This window comes from Neodiprion fabricii, chromosome 2 (assembly GCF_021155785.1).
Source record: "Neodiprion fabricii isolate iyNeoFabr1 chromosome 2, iyNeoFabr1.1, whole genome shotgun sequence".
Taxonomy (NCBI): Eukaryota; Metazoa; Arthropoda; class Insecta; order Hymenoptera; family Diprionidae; genus Neodiprion; species Neodiprion fabricii.
Window position 1 is genome coordinate 1,902,366 of NC_060240.1, and position 24,401 is coordinate 1,926,766.

Consider the following 24,401-nt stretch of genomic DNA (forward strand, 5'->3'; position numbering starts at 1 on the left):
ATCGATTTGTCAAAAAATTTTACTCCTGTTTCGTATACTTGACAATTATTTAATATGCAGTATATATCGAGAAAATCTTAAAAAACGAATATCAATATTGTACACTATTGTGTACAAAAAAGCGAATGGGTTAGTTTCACCTTTTAGTAATTAATAACACAATTTTTTTATGCACAGATCTAGGTGTGTCATAAGATTAATACTTAATATCATTCGTTATACACACATCGTGTAAGCTAAAGTACAATTATGGGTCAAGTGTGGTCAATATGCCGGCGAATAAGAAGCCTATACATGTACATGTGCATGCCTACATACATGCACACATATGTCGACAGGTCGATCGATTTGTACAAAACCAATCCTCGAGAATAGGTCGAATAGGTATGTATGTACCTAATTGTACTTACATAGGGACTTGCACGACCTCGGACTGTATGGTAATATACATGTATGTATTACCTCAGTTGAGGTTAACTTGTATCTCATTTTCCGTGCGAGGTGTTACATAGGCCAGAATTTAGTTCAGTTCGGTCGATACTCGCAAACGTTATTTATATAACGCGAGCATGCTTTACGCGTTTTTTCATGCGTGTTTTCCGTACGCAAAGTACCTGTTTTCATGACGGTCAAGTGAGTCGGCGAATGCGCATGCGCGGAGTACTGAAAAGACCACTTTTAAGTCCTAGGAGTGTTGAAAGCGGTCCTTTCCGTACTCCGCGCATGCGCTGTCGCGAACAAATCTGACATTACGCGACCATAACCTCGATTTCGTGCTTCGTGAAAAAATGCGTAGCATACTCTTGTTATGTAAAAAATCGTGCGCATTAAGGAGGCAACGGTCTTTTCGCCTCGCGTATTTTCAATATTCGTCTTCGGCTCCCCTACGACTCATATTGCAAACTTACGCTCGGCCCTAAAATATCGAGTTTGCATCCTTGTTACACAATATAATATTATTGAAGTTCAACGATCGCGGTTCTTCAATTACTTGCAGAAAGAATCATATTTGCATACAATTGAAATTTAGGTATACATATACCTATAATGTAGGCAAAACATTGAATTTCATATAAATGGATCATATTATATTTGTATACATGAATGCACAGAGAAAAGATTTGTTTGATTTGACGAAATTTCGTTGAAAAATGAGTCGTTTTTCATTCAAGGAAAACGTGGTCAGAACGACATTTTGCCTTATCAAATGTAACCGTATGCATTTGAATTACCAAAGAGAAAAAAATAAAAATAACAATTTCGCCATACTTGGTAAAGTGAACGAATTCTTTGTTTTTTTACGTACATTATTTCATACTCGGAATCTCTGTCGCAATATCACAAAGATCTGGAATTTTCCGTAGTGTAGGTTCGGATTGGGTATAATATAAATTATATACTATATATTACAATATAGGTGGTTATGTATGTACCCAAACCGGCTCGTTTTCTCTGAGAATAAGTCTTCTCCGTGTTTCTAATTCACCCCTTAGATCCTCTCACGTACCTACGCCCGGTGGAATTCGGGAATTCGCGGTTCGCCGGCTGACGTAACGTCGACGGCAATGTAGATACGTGTTACATACATATACCATGCCTATATAACGCATATATACGGTTCCGTTCTACCTACTTCGAGAGAGGGTTCCATGTAATTTCAGCTTAAAACGGTGGGATTTTATTTTACGAGCCTGCACCTATATTCTATATACACATATGATTCATATCTATACACACATAATGCACATACATATATCTTATATATACATATATAATATATAAGGTATGTACGCCACGTGTAATGACTGGAGCTGAGAACCGGGCGCCGAATAAAGGTCGATGAATTCGGGTAGTTGTTGTTTCGTGTGTAAAAAAGGAAAGGATTCTGGCGGTGACATCAAAGCTACAATTTTACCGTACAATTTTATATCTTTAACAAGGGAGGGGATGATGGTCCACTGGATCCCGAGATTTGCCACTTTTTATCGTTACGCATATTCACGATTTTTGAAATTTCACGTACGATTTTTCAAAAAAGTATTGGCTCGATCCCTGCAAGCAAAAATCCGGTGCGGATATCCTTTTACGGAAAGATTAAGAGCGCAACACTTATCGAGTAATCCGATTTTCACTGCCGACCAATGAGAAAGCGCGCTGCTGACGCTGCGCATGCGCAACGCGATGTTTGAGTCACGCGTCACTCAGCCGATTGGTCAAAAGTTGAGAACGCTGCAACGCGGGTACGGAGGGCTCTCCTAAGTTCCCAAAAAGGATATTTGAGCCGGGATTTCGTCGGAAAACTAATAAAACCGTGAAAATTTATACATACATGGTGGGTAAAATGAATTGGGTGGAGAAATGAAAAAGGAGAATCTTATCGTTTTATCGAAAAATGTACGGGAGCCATGGAATAGAAGAAAAATGATACATAACTACGGGAGAGATGATCACAGGAAGAGAACGACTTTACTCTCAAAGCGTTGTCGTCAGCCGCATCGCGAGAGTGACAAGCGTACGTAAAATTACCGGATCACGATAGCCTGAAAGTAAAACGATGAGTCGCGAGACTAGAATAGAGGGAGAGATTGTCTAAGCAAGAAACAAATCCGATAACGATTTTACTCTTTCACGTTCGATGAAAACTGTTAGCTACAGTTCTAGGACTAAATCCACCTGGATTGATTATCCCCGGACTGAATTTCCCGGACAATATGCAAGCGAATGAATTCACCGCGTAAAAAATTACCCCACTCAAAAATTCTTCCGGACATTCATTTTAATTTATTCATTTATTTTAAATATCAGAGTTTCTTCCGTATACAGCAGGTATATTTATTTCATTTTATTTACTATTTATTATCCTGGAGATTTTATTCGGAGAGATTTTAGGCCGAGGGAAAATTTCGTTCAGGGTGATTTTGCCCGGAAAATTTAGTCCGGGGGAAATTTATTTCACGGAGATATAAACCGGATGCCGGTTAGGTTGGCTTCAGGGTTAAATTGCTTTTATGGCAGCTTGCAGGGGAAGAAACTCGTCCAGCAACAACAAAGAATGAGGCAAAATCTTTATTCGTCAAGTTTTTATTATTAATCATATCGTCGCGTGACTAACGCTGCTTTTGCCACGATAAACCCACAAAGCATAAAACTGTTATAAGAAACGTCCGCAATTCATCGATCAGTTCGGTATTGCTTGATATTATTATACATGTATATACCATGAATATGCTATATATGAAAAGAAATTCCGAAACGAAAAGTATCGAAAGAAAATTTTTTTTTGTAAGAAAAAAAATGTTCAACTATACATGACGAATCTGTATATACACGTAAGATTCAAATTTTGTTAGGACAATTTTCATTTCAATCCGACGTTAATAATGTATAAGGCCGAAACCGCAGATATGACAAACACAGATAGATATCGTAAAACAAGAGTTATAGACATAGTCTACATTGCATGATACGGAAATTTAAATTAGCCGTTATCTTAACGTTTTGAAACCGTTCCAAACTCGCGTGGAATTTTGATTCGTAGCTCGTGAATTTGAACGAATTCATTATAGGTATCTTTAAAAGAGAATCTCTTCGTTACTCTGTCTTTATATCTATTCTTGTATATCTCGTACAACGATCGCGCTATTATTGCTACCTACCTAGATTGAACAATTGTGTTATAATATCGCGGCATCAATAATAATTGAATAATCACACAGGTACGCAGTAGCCAATCTGAAATTAAACGAAACTGGATTGCAAAAACGCCCTACGTAGTAACGTACGCAATTACGAAGATTTTGCTCGATGAGTATATATATATATATACGGAGTTATGAAACACCTCAAGATACCAGCACCTACTCGAAGGAGATCTGGGGGGGGGGGGGGGGGGGGGGTGTAAAATCGTTTGATTAGCTGAAACTGATTGTGAAATTGAAATGCGTCTAAACCCCGAGTTCAGATTCTGCGGCGGGTTCAAATTGCGTCGTTAATATTTCAAAACTATCATATTACACAGAGGAAACTGAATCTGACGATCGAAGAAATTTACCCCGCATAAAATAAGCCAGAAATTTAAAACTTTAACTTCGAATAATTTTAACGAGCAAAATTAAGGTAATTAAAAAATTCACCCGAATACAAAAACAAGATGGAAAATCGATTTTTATTTTTTTCATCGCTCGCGATAAAATAGGGACGGAGATTTTATTTCATTTACTCGAAATCGGTATTTAAACGGCGTCCTTGAAATATAAAATATACAACAGTTTACGCATATTTTGGCACGTGTAGACATCGTTAATTATATTCGTGTATTCGTCAACAAAAACACGTATCCAGATGGTTGGGGGGGGGGGGGGGGGGGGGGCGCTACTTTGGTTTACTTTTTTTCTCTTTAGAAATTACTCTGTAATACAAACCGATATGAGACGAATGAAAAAACGAAAAGTGAAGGGGGGGGGGGGAGCAAAAACAGACGCTGGCGTGAAAGAAACGCAGACAAATATATTTTTGTTTTCCCCCGAGTTCTGAAAGCCGCGGGAGTAATAAAAGTCAGACGGGGATCCACAAGTTCGTTACACTTCTTTTCTTCAACCTGAAAATATAATCGGATATGCTTATGTGTGGAAATGAAATTGAAATTCTTACTTTCTATGCTGCGTTCGTCTTCTTTAATCGAGACGAAACTCCGTCTGGTCTTTTCTGTCTTCGGTAATTTCAAATTTCTTCGCCGATAATATTATAATCGATGAATATTAATCGTAGAATAATTTAACCGCGTCGGTTTAAACATGTTCAAAACGTCGTCGTATTATTTATATTTAAAAAAATCTTTATGTATACGTGTAATTATACATGTATCGATAAATTTTTAAAAGAAACTTTCTCCAAACTCATAATCACCATACGTGTTCGTATAATATTATTATTATTATTATTGTTGTTGTTATTACTGTTTTTTTGTTTAATACATTTGTATTTGCGTCTCATTTGTCGCTTGTAGACACATATGATTAATCGTACAGAAGTATTAATGGAAACGTGAATTATTACACACGGTTTCTGTCCATTTAGAATAACATTTATAGATAGAAAGCACTTTCGTTGAAAAACGTAATGACAATTAAATGTTCCCGTTCACGATACCGCATCACTTTCGTCGAATTCGTGTAACCGGTGCTTCGAACCTTTATGCAGATGAAACACCTGCAAAATTTTTTTTTACTTTATTCTAGTTGACAATCGTACGCACTATATCGTATATATGTATAACTGCACGTACGGTGTGCGGATTTATTTTCATCTGCGTTCTAGACTAGCGTCATCGTCGTTGAAACCGTTTGTCGTTTGCCAAGAATTACAAAGGTGGTGTAGACGGTAGGTAGGTGTGTATATATGAAAGTACTCGAGTACGACAAACCGAGCGAGCTGCTCGACGCGCGGTATTATTCTTTTTATCGTTATGCGATTTCATAGAATGTATATAAATTATTACAAGAATTCAGAAGATACAGAAGAAGAGAAAATTAATACTAAATTAATAAAGAAACGTTTTTGTTTTTCTTATGTATTTTGTTTTATTACATGCGTAACATAAACCAACTCTACAAAACAATTTATACGGACACGTACGTATATGGATGTATAGAATTATTTATACCTTATTTTAAACTTTATATCATTTATGTACGTAAATATTAGTATAATTTAATTTTAGTATGGAAGAGAAAAAAAAAGACGAGATATAATTTTCGAGTTTACTTCTTTTTAATACACGGTGTAGATATTGGAATACAGTTTCAGGAATATTGTTAAATTTTTCTGTGTTTTTATTCTCGATAATCCACTAACCAACTGTACGGCATTTACTTGCGGCGAACCGGAGGTCGTCGCGGCGCTTGACACCGGCGGACTGACTGATTTCGGAATTTCCTACTTCCAGCGACTAACTACGAGACGTATGAAGTTTGATGGAAACCGCCCGCGCCCGGATCTCCGAGTCCCCCTGACGCCGGGCAACTTGCGCGCGCTGCCCTCAAGTGGCGTAGACCTACTGAGACAAGTTTATGGGTTCGACAGTTTCGAAGTTTTTCAACAACCAGGCGCGACATCTCACGGCGCGACGGTCAACCACGAGACACGAATACTCGGGCCCTCTTTATTTTACCGACCGAGATGATTATCTTATCTAGGTAAAACCGCGTTGCAGTGCTAATGGGCCGATCTTTGCCAAAGTGCAGATGTGAGAAATTTGAACGAAGCGTTCGACTAGCTGACTTCCGAATATTGATTAACCGAACGGTTCTACGGGTTCTACGTCACCCTTTTGCTACGTGAAATATGTGTCTCAACAATGAATAACGAATGTATGCAAATTACACAAGTCAAGTTTGATTTTCCATATACTGAAGTTCTATTTTAAGGCTTTGTAGTTAGGACGTTAACTGAATTCTAAACGCCGTTTTAGGGCAGAGGTTTACTCAGTATTGACTCACGTTGGAGCGTGAAAGTCCATATCGGGGCTTCGTATCGTAGACTGTAAAGTTTAAGCGTCCATGTATTCGTGTTACCTACGAATTCATATTAAATACAGCGGTAAGTGGTTTGGAGACCCTAAGGCCTAAGGTCAGACGGGCGTTTAACATGGCTACAAGAGATTTTCCGTCGTTTCGTAATCTTGTTATACTGTATTTATAAGGTATACATTGCGCATATGCGACTTAAACGATGTACGCGTAATAATATGTATAATACCTTCAGTCAAAGTATTGCACAAAAAGACGCTGTATTGAATAGCAATAAATAACAGTCAAAGTAAATGCTTCTGTTTAGCTGATAAAAAAATGAAAAACGGAAAACAAAAGAGAGCCAAGCGCGCTCATTTATAAGCGAATGAAATACGGTTGAAATAATCGAATAATTCGTTGCAACAATGAATCAACCGACTACGTTCAAATTGGTGAACGAGATGGTGGCGCGCTCTGGAGACTGCCGTTGGAAAACCGAGGGTCTGTAGTCCTGCGTATCCCATTGGATATCCAGTGGATGGCCAAAAAACGACAGATAACGAAGACCAGTGTCGTTGTTAGAAGCAGGAGGGGAACAACGGGAGCACGGGAATCGCGATGGAGACAGCTATACTTTGATTTAAAAAAATTAAACGTCTTTACGTAGCGTTTTACGTATTCAAAAGACGGTTGTTTGTTACGCGATGAGTGAAGCAAATCAGGAAACGTCCGTAACGAGCACCCAGGATCGGATAACGCCAGTTGAAGGTAAAAATTCATTCGGCCATATTTATTGTTCCGCGTTGTTTATCAATATTTAACCTAAAAACGGAGAAACCTATAAACGCATCGCGTTTTTTTCTCCCTATATTTTTCAATCAAATATCGAAAATTATAACAAGCCCAAATTTTCACATATCCGCCGTTATCGTATCCCTGCAAATTTTGCGAACGAATACCTTTTCCTGCTTCGGTTTCGCTTCGCGTACGAAAATTGTCTCTTCCGTCGTCTTTCATCAGTTTGTCTTTGATTATTGGCAATCAAATTTCCCTCCGAATTACAGCACTTGTCGTTAAATCAAGTATCTTGTTCGTATGTATAACCAATTGGCCTGCTTCACCCCTTGAAAATCCACGAATAGTCACGTGCGAATATCGCCGAATATCGTCGCAAATATTCAAGCGATGTTTTTTCACATTTTATTATTACACAAGGCGTGTAACGCTTGGATATTAAAATAATTAGCTTTTCATTCTCATGTTTCCATTTTGAGTCTTGAGACAAAGAAGGGTCGTTTAGCATCTGGTCATTTCCGGGGAGAAAGAGGGGTGGAGAAGTGAAAGAAAACCCGAAAATTTCCCAAACAAAGACATCTTTTAGCATTATTCTTTTTGTTTTCGATTTGTTGACTCAAAAATTGAACAATTTTTTTCTATAATTTGACTGAATTTACCCCATTAAATCCTCACGTTTTCTGTTTTACATCTAAAAATGTATCTCCAAACAAATAGTCATTTGATCAATGGTTTACACCTGTACAAAGTCTCAGTAAAAATTCGTCGTATATATTTAAATTCTTCTTCTTCAATTTTAAATTAATAGATTTAATTGCATAGAAAATTTATTTCACCGACAAATAATACACAGTATTGACCAACGCATTTTTTGAAAAAATGAATTTACATCCGCAGTTAATGAAAATGGAACGGCACTTGAAAAAAATGAAGAGACTAAGGCTGAATATGAAGGAAGTAAATCGACTGTTGAAGAACTGTTCCCTTGGATTTCAGAATTCAAGAAAAAGTGTAGGTGCCTTCTGGCTCAGCCCAATATCGTCTCGTTAATAAAGCTCATGAAATTCTACGCCAGGCAAGTATTGATTGATGACGTTATTTCAAAAGAAATTATAAAACTGCAATCATTGAAAATGTTACAAAAGTTCAATGCAAAACTGATCACTAAAATTGGCTAGAGTGCATTAAGTATCATGTCAAAAATACTTGACTTATTATATCAATTTGCCTAATATGAGAGTGAGAAATATTCCATTTACTATAAAGAAGTGTTTCTGAGCACAAAAAGTGTGAATTCCAAAAAGATGACTGAAAAATTTAATGTAGATTTAGTTTTAGACAGCTCGAAGCAAAATCTAGAGGTCGCATGTATATAATTCGTAAAGTTGGACATTATAGTTGCACATAAATACAATAATAATATGCATCTTAGTGTCGCACCGTTTTTAATTTACCCACTCTATAGATCAGTAAATATACAAAAAAAAAAAAAAAAAAGAATATGAGCACTGGACTATAGATTCTAAAACGAAGTTGTTATGAAAAATTGAACATAAATTTACAAAGCAGATTGCTGGAAAAAAATCAAACAGGCGAGATTTTCCCTTGTTTCTGAAATCACTCGTTCATTGATACGATGCATTTGTGTTACAGAAATGTGAGCGTTAACGTTACCGAATGTTACACCAAACCTTATAGGGCAGCCAAATTAAAAGATTCGATTAGCGAGACGTTGCTTTTCTTTTTATTCTTCTATCGAGAACTTGTAGAGGTAAGTAATCAAACATCACCCTCTATTGCAATCGCAATTCGGATTCTTTTTGCACAGCAAATAAATGGAAGTTCAAAGTTGGTTTAAAAATATTTTAGATATGCGATAGAAATTCATACCTGGATAAGATGTCGGATTTATTGGCGATGTACATGGATATGGAACTGAAGGCATCTCGGCGAGGGAAAGAACACCACAGCAAAATTGCCGCCCGTCTAACGTCTTGCCTCTTTGTTTACCTTGGCAAGTTGATTTACACTCAACCTGCTTCTTTAGTTGCACCATCGCTGAAATTATAACAATAAACTTCGATTACTTTAACCACTGCTCTATACTTATCTATTCAATTGGTTTTGTTGATTAATGGCCAGAGACTAGTGGCACAAATATTATTGCATAAAGTTTGAATTTAATGTGATAAATCACGATTGCTGGCAATGTACACTATGAAAAATGTGTAACTGTTTTAAAATAATTTGCAGAAAACTCAAACGATCACATTCTGGATACATTCATCAAAGCAAAATTCATCAATCGGAATTACCATGATATCTTGGATCCAATCCTAACGTAAGCTGATTAAGAATTGCATGAATATCTGTTCGACAACAGAAGAGTTTGCTGATTTTGCTAGATGTTGCTAAACCGATCTGCAAGTCACTTGGTAACAATTAAATAAACAAGTTACGTTTCCCTCACAGAAAAATATCCAAGACTATACCTGCACGACATAATTGTGACACAATGTATGTTCGTTACCTGTTGATCTACCGGCTTTGGAAAAAAGTAAATAGCAACGCGACCGTGAAGAATCAGATAAATTCAACAGCCATTTCACACCTAGGGCCACCTCCCGTGTGTCCGACACCATTTCTGGCCAAATATGTGCTGCCAAAGGTTCCAAAATCTCAGGCAAATTCGACTAAATTTCTTTTACTACACAAATTTGATATAGAACAGTCGTGCAAATTATTTATCCAATACTGCAAGGAAAATCGAGAGGATGAAGATCAGGGTGACCTTGGTAAACCAAATTTCACTCCAAACGTACCTAGCTTGGATAACTTGGAAGTGGTATGTACCTAAAACTTTATATTACCTGCTTTCGTTTTATATAAATACTTTTTTTTAGACAACTGCTGTTCTGCGAATCTAGATAGGATAGACAAATTAGATTCAATCTTGCATGAGTAATTTATGGTGTTTTATATGTAGTAACAACAGTAAAACATAATTGTTAAGTTCATTTTTTTTCTGAGTTGAAATTTTTGCAGTTATGAAAGTGCTGTCAAATCTCAAAATATGGTGTTAAATATAAGGGAAACTTGTAGGTTTAAGATTGCATTTATTTGTTCAAGACATAATTTGAAGGGGAAAGAAAATTTTTCAAGTTAATCTTCCAAGGATTTGTTTCTAACATTTAATATACACGTGTATATTTATTCCCAGTTGGGAGGCAGTGGCATGTGCAGAGATACGAACCACATTGACAATCTGAACGACAATGTCAATATACCAGGTGCAGAAACGTGCCAGCGAAATTTGGTGAAAACAAACTGCATCTGCAGCGGCAGCGGGATTTGTATGGGAAAATGTTCAGCCAAAGAAGGTACGAAATCGGTAAATAACATGAAAACAAAACATGAGTCTAGTAAAGTAATACCATTGAAGCCGCATAAACCTGGAAAAGTACCGCCAAGACCTAAATCAAAGAAGACAGGTGACATTCTGTACATTGATTTAACGACCGAAGAAATAACGGAAAAAGTTATAAAAAAGAAGAAGCAGCTCAAGCTGCACTGGCTGGCAGAAGTGAAGAAGAAACTTAACACGAAAAGTGCAAAAACAGGGGAAAAAAAGAAGAAAGCTCAATCTGATGCGAGCAATTCATTTAACAACTTACCACTCCCTGGTATAATTGACAGCACCTCGGCTAAGTCTTTGTCGACTGCGACTACTCCAGAGCCTTCGGTTTTGCCAGTTAATGATGTCACTAATCCTGTTTCACCCGCATCGTTGCCAAGTGTGACGACGCAAGTGCCTGAGAATTGCGTATTGTCAAACTTTGCAAATGACTTTGTTCCTGCAGAAAATTTAGCGAACTCTAATAAAGACGAAACGCCTGAGTTTGTTGAGAAACTGACGACGTGTGGAGCAACAAAGACAGTTACAATTCCTTGCACAGATTCTAGTCACATGTTAAAGCGTGATACAAATTGCAACAATTCATTGTCCGAAATCCAATCAGAAACATCTGTTGCTCAATTGTCCAATACTTTGAGTCATATGTGCGAAACTTATGACGATGACAGCAGCACTACCGATAACAATAGTAAGAATCACGTGAACAGTCCATCTAAACAAAATGAAACAGGTACTCTAACTGCTTCCACTGAAAACGACAGCATGTCCATGGTCCACAAACAAGTATTAAGTACAGAAAGAGAAGAGATTTGTGAAACATCTGAAGTTTACAGAAGTCCTTCGCAGAGCTCCGATGTCGCTGTCATTTTCACTCGAGATGCTTCGGATGTGGCAATTGTCGATCTTGATGAATATGTAGAGGACAATACTGAAATAAGCGAGTCGTGCGAGAATTCTAATATCACTTCTGAGATTGAAAACATAAGACTGGACTCGTCGTTATCCAGCTACTTCACGAGCGATGCGATACGTGAGAATAATATCAGGAACGATTTACCAAGGATTAAAGATGAGTTTAATAATGATCTAACGAACATAACTTTCCACACTAATAAACTTAGATTAACAAACTCTGGCGAAACGTATTTAAATACGCTGAATGATACTGTGCAAGAGCAGTCGGTAGACGTTGAGAATAAGTCAGGTAAAATTCAGAATGTAATAAACTTTGCTGTGAAAGAGGAAAGCACTGATAACGTTGCCGCCTTTGAAGTCATTGATTCTGAGAATACAAACTCTGCTAAATTTCATCTGCAAGACAACGTAAATCAGATTATTGTAGATGCAATCAAAGAACCAGAAGTAGATAATAAAATAATGATTGCGATAGAAAAGGAAGAAGAAGTGGACTCCTATCATTGTCAGATTGAGCAGAATACCGAAGAAAGTTTTGAAAAATCTGATCCTATTAAGTACGATATTATGAAACAGTATGATTACAAATCTAGTGAAGGCGATCAATTTGATGGTACGGAATTAACGAAATTCACTGAGTTAGAGATCGTCGAAAGACAGCAGCATGATTTTAAAAACAAGGAATCTAAGTCTGAAACTGCAGATAAATTGACGACTAGCGAGGAGAATGAATATGTCGATGAACAGACATTGATACCAAAGATAAACGAAACTTTGATTTGTACTGAGAATATTGACGATAATATTCATGATATTTCGAATGATCTATTAGCGAGTCAAGAGTCTCAATTTCGTGAAAATATTGACGGCTTATCACTGCTGGCCAGTGTATCACAGCATGTATCCAACCTTGAGTATTCCGAGAAATCGCTAACTAAACCAAAAATTGTAGACGAAGAAATTTCGTGTCTTGCCACAAAAATTAAAAGAAGTCATTTATTGAGGAATAAGGGTGTGATCAAAGAAGTCAGTAATGAAATCTTGCTTGACGTAAATAACACCATCAGCTGCAAGAGTATCAACGAAATACAGGATATATGGCAAAAAATAAATGACAATAAAATCCACGGGACTGACTTGGGGTTAGAAAGCTCATATAATAATATAACAGAAAATGAATCTTTAGACACGATTCCTCTTGTTCTAGAAACAACGGTGGATCTCAATTCAAGTACACTGCATAACAATATGATCTCAGTTGATAACGTAACGCAGATGATTAAGGACAGTACAAACGTTATAGTTAACGGAGAGACCGTTGTTCTGTTACAAAAATCGCCAAACAGTAATTTATACATTATCAACAAAGCTAGCGATAATACAGCCGAGTGTTTGGACGAGGATAAGAAGAGCACCACTAATACAACCAAAAGGATCTCTACAGCTATGCGCGATATTATGAACCACATTCCGATAAATCTCTCGAGAAAGAACACGGATCGTCAAGATGGAGGGAAAATTCAACGTTATAACGTGCATACTGTTGGTAAGAACAGAGTTTCCAGACAGTTAAAATCAGTCATTGATAGGTGTAGCCAACACAGAGATAAATCGGATATCGGATATATTAAGAAGGAAATTCTGAGCAAAAGTAACTACGATGAGATCTTTAGACAGCGAAGTACCAATACACCGCAATCTGTGATAGAGTTAGAGTCTATCGAAAAACCGCTGCCACCGGTAACCAGACTCACTGAAACGCCGACCGATGTTCAGATGACGACGAATCAGCGGGTCAGTCAAGAATCTGGTGTGATTAATATGACAACAACTGGAAGATTGAGCGGGAAATTATCAAGTAAGAAGCATGAAGATAAAGCTAAAGGTACGTCGATTGAAAATGTAACATTTAAACATAATATAAAACAAGAATTTGAAAGCTGTGTCGACGGCTCGTCTACCGAAAGATCATCCTGCTATGGAAGTCAATTAACGCCTGGCGATTTTCATCTGCAGGTATCGAAAAAAAATTATAATAATATTAATTCCAGTAACATGTTGCCTTTAAACCCAAGGAGCCCACCTAAAATTCCACATGTCTATAGCACAGTGACTACATCTGCAAATTTGTACAGTCTTGAACATGAGCACTGTGACTGTGCACCTTGTAATATGAAGGTGAGTTCTTCCCAGCCGTATCAAACAATCCCACAACCTATTCCGTCTTGTCAACTGTCCCATTGTGCTTGTTTGAAATGTGCTTACGAGTTACATTACAGACAATATCTACCCCACTCTTCCTATCTTCAAACGAATTCCTACTTTGTCCCTACCGATGCTAAACCAACATCTAAAAACAATGTTGTACAAGAAAAGGCGTTGAAGCTGACCGAAGCAGTTTTGGCAAAATTCGACGACGATCAGTTGCTGCACAAAATTGAACAGAGTATTATAGATAATAAGGTATCAAACCCGACCAATGCTAAAAATAACGTTCCAGACGTGAAGTATAAACCTGAATTCGATAGTAAATTACCTTTGAAAAAGAGACTAAAAGCCCATGCAATGATGTCGATGAGTTATCAAGACACACCGATAAAACTTGAAAAAGTTGAAAACTATCCTGGGACACCGATGATGTCCATAGCGGCGCTGGAAGCCAGAAATCTCACGCAGAATGCCGTCCCTGTTTTCGAACAAAAACCAACGATGCCTTCCGCAGTAATAGAATTATCTCCTCGACTCAAAGACGATTCATCTCATCACACTACGGAGATGATAAGAAGGGATTATTTGAAGGATACTTCGCTTACTTCGATAGGAAATTGCGTCAACGTGGATGAGAAAACAAGAAAAATGAATCATCATCGGCGTCAAACTGCTGCTGAAGTGAACGTTACAGCGTCCGGATGTCAGAAAAGTTTTAAAACCCCGGCCCAGCGTAAAGAGGTCTCAATTTCATCGCCAACTTCGTTGAAAAGAAAAAATACCACCGTTCCCAACCACCCAAAGAGTCCTAAAAAAGTGAAAAAGGCAAACGTTGGTAAAACTAAAGGTAGGCAAACCAGAAGCTCTACAAGAAACATTCCCAAAGTGGATTACAACTACGATGGTATAATTGATCTTGCCGATCCTAAATTGAACACGTTTACCGAATTGAAACGTAAACGTAAAAAGACCGGCCGATGATTAATATTATTTGACATGGAGAAGTGAGAACGATTATTGTTATAAAATATAAAATAAGCGAGGAGAAGAGATCGTTGCATGGGCTATTTAAAATTCAAATCCTAATATTTGTGTATATAGTTGTAATTAAGCCATAGCAGGAAGATTCTAGATGACATAACGCCTCGTCAGAAGATGGAACAATGAAGATTTAATACATCAGCATTTCATCATGAAGATAACGAGTCGCACCAGAGAAGAAGCAGGATCGTCTTCACTGGAAGATATTTGAAAGAAACATTGTTGATTCTATATTTTCAAAGTATTAAGGACTTGAGTTACAAAAAAAAAAAACCGTCAAAATTTTTCATAATCTATCAAGTATATATATATATACTTACTACCAGCTGATAAATTTTCGAAAAAAAGAAAAAATGGAAAATCGAGACATATGCGTCCCATAAAAGAATGTAAATAGAAACATGTATATACTCAAACACATGTATGCAAACATACATGATATTTTTCACTTCAGGAAATATTGCATGGGTCAAATAAACAACAAATTCTCATTTTTACTATGGAGAAAAGAAACAAGAAAACAAAAAGCGGTAAAAAAAAAACAGCGTATTTCATGCAAATTAATAAGCTGTGAGAGTAGAATCTTTTCTGTGTTTGAAAAATTGCAAAGTTAATATTGGTGTAGAGATCTTGTTTGAAAAAAATATTTATACAGTCATTAGTAGATTTTATATTTAAAAAAAAAAAAAAAGATAATAGTATTTATAGTAAATTCTGGCATCGATACTACTCCTACTACTTCTACTACTTCTACTACTAGTACTACTACTACTACGTCTGCCTGGAGGTAAGACCACTTTATCCTGTGATAAAATAATCTAGAAAATATGTGTGTTACCACAATATTGTGGAAGAAAAATCTATTCGTGATATATGAAAGCGTTAGAAATTGATGTTTCACAAAGATAAAACTTATAGGTGCATGATTTGCGGATTAGAAGATTATAACTTTGCTAAAGGCAAAGGACAAAAAGAGAGAAATTTATCGATGTTTTTTTTTTTTTTTTCTAAAATTCATTGTTATATCTACGCACTTTTAACGTGCTATGGTGATATTAAGGTGATCTATTGATCCAGATACGGCAAAGAAGTTATTTTACCTTAAATTTTAGGAAAACAAAAAAAAATTATAATTTTCCAAATTTTATTTATCTACCTTTATTGATGTTTATTGGCTGTTTATCAAGATTTCGCCAACACTATTATTAATATTATTACTATTAATATTACTACATTTGTTATGTTTTATTTTTACGCGTATTCGAACGTACTATATCGGGCAATTACAGTACAAGTTATTTCCACAGTGTCTGTATCGAATTCCAGTGCGATTACTCTTGAAAGAAAATTAATAGAAAAAATGGTAACGAAGATGATATGAGAACGTTTCATTGAAAGTTTACAAGGATACTATTTAAAAAGCCTTTCTTAAAATTTGCCTTATTGTGGGTATACAAAAGTATGAAAATTACAATATATTTTTGGAGAGAATTTTAATATAGATCATTTAAACTGATTAATTAATAATGTCAAATAACATATTGTTAAATGTGTGTCGCGGATTTTTATTGCAACTCAGCCACCGAAAGGAAAGCGACCCCGAATTCACTGTGTGCACAATAATTTGGCGACCCACGATTAAAGCTATAAAAATTGATCTTCCAAAAGATACATGCCTACATACTAATACAAAACGCAATTTTGTGGAGAAAAAGAATAAGAGACACTCATACGCTACGCGATACACACAAAGAAAAAAAGAAACAAAATACTCGATTCGCCCTTCGCGATTTCAAAAGCCAAAAATAAAGAAATGGAGGCAAAATGTCACATAAATCTGAAATCTAATTGTGCTAGTCGCCCTCTCAATATTAAACAAAATTAACAAGAATAAAAGAAATTATTCGATTGCGATAATCGCGATCGTATTTACTAACCTACGGCGCTAATCTTCAAATTTGACTCAATTTTAATTACGGCGCTATTCGTCAAACACAAAAAAAGAAGTAAGTGAACAGAGTCGAATCTTGCAACTAATCATGGCGCTAATCTGTCGATTGCTCTATTCGCAACGGCATTACAGAACCTTAATAATTATTCCGCTTCTCAGAAAAATAATCCTCAATATAACACGAGCTTGACTTAAGAGGGCTAACCGCGACGCATTCGAAACTCTAATATTACTTAAAAAAAAGAAAAAACCCAACCCCGTAGACCAGCGATACGCGACCTGGTAGAGTTTCCTAGTTTTCAAAACACGAACGCGACTAAATCCCATGCACCGGAATTTGGTTTTACTTTTGACTTTACAAACGAAATGACTGTTATTTAAAAATCGTGATTCTACTCTAAATTTTCAACAAACATAAATTGACTCTACGCGTTATCGCGAAACTCAAGCTACGGCCACGAAACAAAGAAAATTGGCAAACGAATTTCGAGTACGCTTCCAACGCATTTTTGAAAATGTCGAACCGTGAATCGGTGTGCCGATCTAATTCACATCTAAATTAATTCGCAGAAAATCAACAGCGCTTACCGTAATAAAGCCACGCCGAGAAAACCACCAAATTCTTCGTATCGATAAAAGGTAGCTTCGCTGTAACAGACAACTTTACTGTAACTTTTTCAAACTCGAAACTTTCAATTTCCCAACCAAGGGTCTAATCCACGGAGTAGGTCTAATCTACCGGAATCAAACACAAGAGTGACTAACTCCGCGTAGCGTAGCGTAGCTGGAAGTTCGAACAATCCGCCATTACGATTCGCAATATTGCCCGATTCTTATTGGCTCTTCGATCAGGTATTTCTGGTATTTCACTCGATCCTCCAGAAATCGTCCGTGGCGTAGTCACGACTTCGCGTACGCGATGCAATAAGGCGTTAGTGTAGCGAAATAAGGCCAACGACGGGAATCCCCCTCCTATTCCCTCGCGGCGTGACTCTGACGCTTCTTTCGTAGCCCCGTAACGTGTTCCAATCACGATTTCAGCCTCACGCTCCTCGACCTTTCCTCAGAACTCCCGCGATGTTGTCCCATATACTTGAAATGAAAAATAAACAATAATAAATATATTTCATTAGCCAGCCTGTAAAATGTCCCCTCTCAGAGTATAGGATGCGTGACCCTTGTCTTGACGCTATTTTCAAAAATTATTCGAATCAACGGTCACTATTACAAAATCCATAATTTTGGGTTCAGCTTAGGGTTCGAGGAGCCGTTTGTAACGTGCATTAAGAATGCTATATTACAAACGAAATATATATATATATATATAAACGTATTATCTTCCCAGGATAATAGAAAACTGTGATTTTGATATCTTGTACACGATAATCAAGTACATAATTAATAAGTACTAAAGGTGGTATATGGTGCTATTTTTTTTTTTTTTATATGACATAGTATTATTATATAATATAAAACTGAGTCGTACTCTGAATAGTGAATATGAAAATAAAAAAGACAATAAGAAATAAAAAATAATATACAAGCAAAAAGAATAAAAGTATTCGATAAGAGGAAAAAATTACACACTGTGTAAGAATAACAGCCTTTGTGAGAATTCAAATAAAATGAAAAACACCGTCTAGGATTGTGTAAATACTTCCATCGTCAGTTCCCTTTACACTTCACTTATTTTCCTCTTACACCGATTAATCTCGATTCACCCAACAAAACTCTAGCTAAATTTATACCTCAAAATGGCAAACACTGCGCAGAAACGTCATGTAGCGAAAGAAAGAAAGGAAAAAAAAGCGACATTTAGTAGGTATATGAATATGAGAATATATCAATGAATCATTTTTAGGTATTATTCAAGCTAGTAACTTGAAGAAATGTTGCAATTAGGTGTGTTATACTATTTCCAGCATTGTTTGTTCTTTCCCAATGTCGTTCCGTCACTCGTTTATCAGACCAAAAATGATTCTAGATACTCTTTGTTTTGTATTTTTATTTATTTACTTATTTTTTTTTTCCTCTTGAAATAACATTTTCGAATGAATGCCAACAGACTTTAAGACGTGCGGGATACCTCGAATAATACACCTAACAGCAGTGCTTCTTCGAGCAGCAATTTGCGGATCCAACTTATCGACTCATGCTTTACTGACAACACACTGCGGATACACACTGCCGTGAGTAAGAGGAAACTATTAGTTTGCCAGTTTATTTCACTCTATCGGTGTAGTAGAGATGTTCACGATTAAAAAAAAAAAAAAAAAAAAAAAAAATAGCATCCTAGCAATGATTAAAAAAACAAAGTTTGACCATTATTGTGTGAATCTTGCTGAGCAAAAACTTTCAATGTTCTCCGTGTTGGTATTATCTGCTAAATGTATCGCATGTGTTTTGAATTTATTTGAAATTTTGTTTCCTACCCTCACTGCATGTTTTAAATACTACGTTTGTTTTTGAAGACAAAAAATCTTTCGGAGGTATAAAATATTAACAAAATGTTAAGATTTACTAGTTCCTTTTGCTACTATTTCACTTTCACTTAACTATTTTAATCAAACTTATTCTTTGATAGAAGCTGTGAGAATCTATATTGAACTTGCATGACTTTAACAGTGGTTTGAATTAACCGCTTCCTTAACCACGGATGTGCTTTTCAGTTAACGGCGATGAAAAGACTACATTTGAAAATTTGGAAGCCAAGATGATAGCGCAGCAAATGCTTCTTTCATACTTTCATAAAGAGAGTAAACGCAAGAGAAAAGCAGCGGGCCATACTTAGTGTCACGTTTTGTTGATATCGCAGTCAAGTGAATTAAGGTAAGTCTCGAAACGATAAACTTTCTTGGAAAATAACGAGGAAAGAAAATCGAAATCTCAAGTCAACAACATTAAAAACAAAGCAGACACAAGTCAGATAGTAAAAATTTGTTATAACCAATGCTTTTGGTATCCTTAGCAATTTTAGAAGAGAGAAGGAATGATCGTGATGAGAAAATGAGCAGCCAATATGTGAGAAACGTGTCGTCTTTGATGTTGTGTATTTATAAGGAGAGAAGATATAGATGGAAAGATGTGATCAGCTGACTTCATTCGAAGAATATAATAAGATCGCAAAGGCTGCGTGTTGGCCTGTAAACTTTGTAATGAGTAAGGAAGGTATTGATGTTAGATTAGTTTTGAATTGTCAGTGATAAGTTCACAGTTTATAAACCGGATAGATTTTGTAGACAAGTTGAAATGATATTTGCGTTACGTTTCTTCATTCTTTCTTCAGCGATAACTCATTCCATTTAATATCAATATTCTAGAAAACTATTTCACGTGTCAAATACCGAAAGTAATAATAGCTTCCAGAATTATGTACAAAACAAAAAAAACAACCTTCCCTGTCGCAATAATCAGTGAAAACTATTCATCTGGGATAGCGGGACGTAGAAAGACGTAGTGTTATGCTTTCCAGACAAATAGACAGATCGACGATAGTCTTGTCAAGTTGAAAACAATATTATGCAATTACCATATTACATCTGTTGTGTGCGCAACCTCGTGTTTAGGAAGCAGAAAACCGTTGTATCAATTTTATGAATGAATTTGTGCCGTAATAGACAAACAGTTACCACGTATATTATAGAACTGAAGATATCGCATATCATGCTAAGAAAAACTAAATCTTATTTATATAATTTTTTTTTTTTTTTAATTATCTTAATACATTGAATTCTTAATGGGTTGAAAAGCGCGTTTCAATTGAGCTTGATAAGTATTGATAAAGTAGTATGTCTAGTCCATAATAAATAATTTAACAAGTTTCATTCCCGTATAATTCTGCGAGTGATCGTTATTAGGTGTATCCGACGATCACACCGTAAACTTTTACAGGCAATTTTAACCAAGTTTTATATCGATCATTCTTGCAACTGAATCTTAGCCAATGAGAATTGAATCACTGTATTGCTTGTCTAATTTTCTTGACCGTTGTTCATTTTTCGTTGGATAAAAGTCAGTAATCCTGTAAATTGGATCGCTATTACAATAAATTCACGTGTATCGAAATAATTTTACCAATTTTGCATTACTTGTAAACGTATATCGACCATGTATTGATCTCAGTACTATACTGGTATTTTTTAAATTTCAATTAAAAAAGCATAATATAATTCAGTTCTTATTGTCAGGAAGTTTAAATTTATAATTCAGTTTGTACACGTATTCGTATATTTATTTAGGCAAACAGAATTATTTTTTCGGTTTCAACCATCACCTGCTAGTTATATTTTAGCCATTATTTATATTAATTATACGTTTATAGAGAGACTCGATCGTTGTTCTGTAAGGTGGCACATGTACGCGTTAATACTACATCACATATTTATTCAAAACACAAATTACCATGATGCCGTTACCAATGAATAATAACTTATTAACCTCATTCACGATATTTATAATTTGAAATGCTCAACAATAAGTATGATAATTTTGCACCTTTTGCACCTTAACGATATTGAAAGAAAACCCAGAAGTCTGATAATTTTAGTTCAGTTCCTTATTGTGTAGTTATAACATGCGTAGCCGTTAGTTTATTTATTTATGTATGTTTCTTGTCATCGAACTTCAGGTTCATAAAAAAAAAATTATTTATTCCCTCTGCTTTCGTTTCACTTATCGATATTTCAAGTTTGCTCAATATAAATCAAACTTTCCCGTGTCATTTCTGTATCGATTTCATACTGCTCGAGATATGAAAATTTGTTCGTAAACTCCGGATTATTATTCTTTGATTTGCATTCTCTCTTTAATTTACTTTGATCATACTTGTCATAATTTTAACAATAATTTCAGGCATGTTTTACAGCTAGTATCTCGACTAAGAGAGAGCATACTCATAAAATAAATGTATCCATACAAACCTAGTATAACTTGAATAATAGAAACCTGCCAAACACACACGTAGTTCAGCTTCATTGAAGTCGTACACAATATATCCACAAGTACGCTCGTACAATAAAAAATATATTTCATTAATAATATCTATTATAACAAGTAATATTATAGACATAGACGCAGTTCGCATATCAAGGCTATACATTGTAGAAAACGAGAAATATATAAAAAGAAAGTATAAACTCAACACACATATTAAATCAATGAAGTTATTTTTTAGAATTCCCAACAGCAAATAATAACTATAAATGGATAAATTAAATTAGAAGAAGCAAAAAAAAGGAGAAAACAAAAGAAATCATGACCTGCATACTTCTAGTTAATAGTAAAATTAAGTTATCATTAATTTCTGTTCGTAGAGTACCCATAATTCATAAATACTTGTACCTTGTACTGCAGTTCATGGAACTTATATTATTGGTATAAGAAAATTTTGTAATTTTTTGTATGTGCAGCCACGTACTACATACTACACATGTATACTGGTTATAAACAGTACACACGATTGTACGCATATATATATATAGGTATGTATATATATATATATCGATGTAAAATTCTTGTGTTCATGAACAGCTATACGTTAAGTATTCATTAATACATATGATATACATACACATATATGGCGTACGATGGTAATTATTTTTATATGGAAAAACGACAAGCGAGTTGCAGAAAAGAAAAAAGAAAATAAAATAAGAAGAATGAAATGTCAAAAAGAAATTATTTGTCAGAAGTAAGAAAGAAAAAAAAAAAAGAAAAAAAAATTCGTCTTACCGTATAACTTTGTATGTCAATAAGGAATGAAAGAAAAAAGAATGTTCTCAATCCCTTGACATTAATTAGTTGTTGTTTTACAATAAATAATTGAACAAATAACGTATAGCCTCAAACTGCTGTGGTGGTTTTTATTATTTAAACATACCTGTTTTCACAAAACCCATTATAATCTTCAGCTCGATCCATGATTCGTGCGGATCAAGTGTTGTCACTAAACTGCGGCGTGACCTCTCTTCGAATTGTCTCTTCGTTTCGAAAACAAACATCGTACGCTTCGTCTTTCACCTATGTCACGAAAACCGCACTTCTGTGTGTTCCTCGGGTGATTCTTGTTGTTCTTACGCTTAAAGTTTATCGTGTTTCCAACGTTTTCGTCTCGGTTTCATTATTATACCTGCAATAGAAGTTTCATCGCGTGTGTAAAATAATTATACGTGTTCAGGTATACTTGAATATACATGTGATCGTGTTAGAAAAAATGTTGCCGATGGTGAAACGACCGAAAACGGGTCACATGCGCAAGTTTTTCAAAACACTGATTGCCGGTAAAAGTAATCAAAGCGTTAAAAAGCCAGTTGCGAGCAATTCGCTTGATAATAATGGACAGGCGGCTGAAATGCCTGATTCAACCAGTCAAATTCCATCCACAAGTACGAAAACAATTATTAACTGTTCGTCCAACTACATAAGCGAAGACGAAAGATCCCTTAGAAATGACATGCGGCCAAGTTTACGGGGCGCTACTTTGTGGGGTGTGAAAAAAAACTGTCGCATAACTGATATAGTGAAATATCGACGAGAGTTAAAACTGTACAAGGCTCTTGTCGGCATGTTGATCGAGGCTAAATTCGAAAACATGTGGAAGACTATTGCTCAAAAGAGTTTTCAGATAGTGAAAAAACATTACAAGCTTCAAACTTCGAGGAAATATTTATCGGCCGGACCTCACGATCAACATTCTCGGCATGGATTTTGGACCGAAAATGTTGACCCTGCAGCTTATAGAAATCAAGAAAACGAAATCGAAGGTTTTACCGAAAACTTAGGTCATGATCAGTCTGAACTTGCAGCTGCAGGTAATTCAAAGACTGCAGTGCAGAGCAAGGATGATAATTTTTGCCATAGGACTAATAAGAATGAACACGCGATAAAGCGAGCGGTGAATTCTTTCGCTGAAGGGATCGATCTTACGTTGAAGGAATTCGGTGAAGAAACACAGATCGAAGGATCTAATCCGGATCCCTACGAATTTGACCCTGTGCTCAATTCAATGCAAGACCGGGATAAAATTCGGGACAAGAAATTAACTACAAGCACTGTAGCCAAGACCTCAAAGCTAGTGAAAAAAAATGACAGTCGTCCGAAGATTGAGGTAATAGATGTAAAACAGATCCCGACCATATCGACGAATCGAGAGAATTTAATCTCGTCGTTTGAGAGTGAAGATCGCGAGTTTTCTAAAAAGACAAATAAGAAGAGGGAACTTGCAGGACAAGGTACTAAATCCGGCAGTAATGAGATTGGGGAAAATAATGATAACGTATCAAAGAAATCGGGGAAGAAATTTTCGGTATATAAATTGAAAAATTCTAAGGAATCGAAATTGAACGTTGAAACGAAACGCGGGTATCATACCTGTTCGTGTACCGATAATCGTTCAAAAGTGCGACAAACGTCAAAAGGGATAAAAATTTCTTCTTACTCAATTCCTGAGAGCATCGTTCATCCTTGTTTGAACACAAAAAAAGGGTTCGGGAAACGTTCGACACCGGCGAAAACCGGGCTCGATAAAATTGGGGGCAACGATAGTCTTGCATCTCTGATTGTTCGAAAG

At 35.9% G+C, this 24,401-nt stretch overlaps 2 protein-coding genes across 5 annotated transcripts in view; one reads left to right on the forward strand and one right to left on the reverse strand.

The window, feature by feature from the left end:
- The window catches only part of LOC124175772 (melatonin receptor type 1B-A-like), a 40,684-nt gene extending 23,189 nt beyond the window's left edge, over positions 1-17,495 (reverse strand). Inside the window, exons 1-3 of one of the 4 annotated variants that reach the window (XM_046556282.1) lie at positions 17,423-17,495; positions 9,195-9,362; positions 4,651-5,208 (exon numbers count right to left, since the gene is read on the reverse strand). The gene's annotated coding sequence lies outside the window, so the exon portion shown is untranslated. Of the gene's footprint in view, positions 1-4,650; positions 5,209-5,662; positions 5,687-5,853; positions 6,073-9,194; positions 9,363-17,422 lie in introns of those variants that run through there. The other 3 variants (XM_046556284.1, XM_046556285.1, XM_046556283.1) reach the window with 3 other exon arrangements.
- Positions 7,028-16,635, forward strand: LOC124175764. The gene is made up of 7 exons (XM_046556260.1): positions 7,028-7,277; positions 8,202-8,379; positions 8,958-9,075; positions 9,174-9,318; positions 9,558-9,645; positions 9,777-10,149; positions 10,525-16,635. The coding sequence occupies exons 1-7, from the start codon at positions 7,214-7,216 to the stop codon at positions 14,821-14,823; spliced, it is 5,265 nt and encodes a 1,754-aa protein (XP_046412216.1). The 5' UTR covers positions 7,028-7,213; the 3' UTR covers positions 14,824-16,635.
- Positions 17,496-24,401: the final 6,906 nt, after the last annotated feature.

What these genes read in the sequence shown, in the direction of transcription:
- LOC124175764 (XM_046556260.1), top strand. Translation starts at nt 7,214, where the DNA reads ATGAGTGAAGCAAATCAGGAAACGTCCGTAACGAGCACCCAGGATCGG. An exon ending in CTCATGAAATTCTACGCCAG is followed by an intron (nt 8,380 to 8,957) that starts GCAAGTATTGAT and finishes TTTGTGTTACAG; the next exon opens with AAATGTGAGCGTTAACGTTA. An exon ending in TCTATCGAGAACTTGTAGAG is followed by an intron (nt 9,076 to 9,173) that starts GTAAGTAATCAA and finishes AAAATATTTTAG; the next exon opens with ATATGCGATAGAAATTCATA.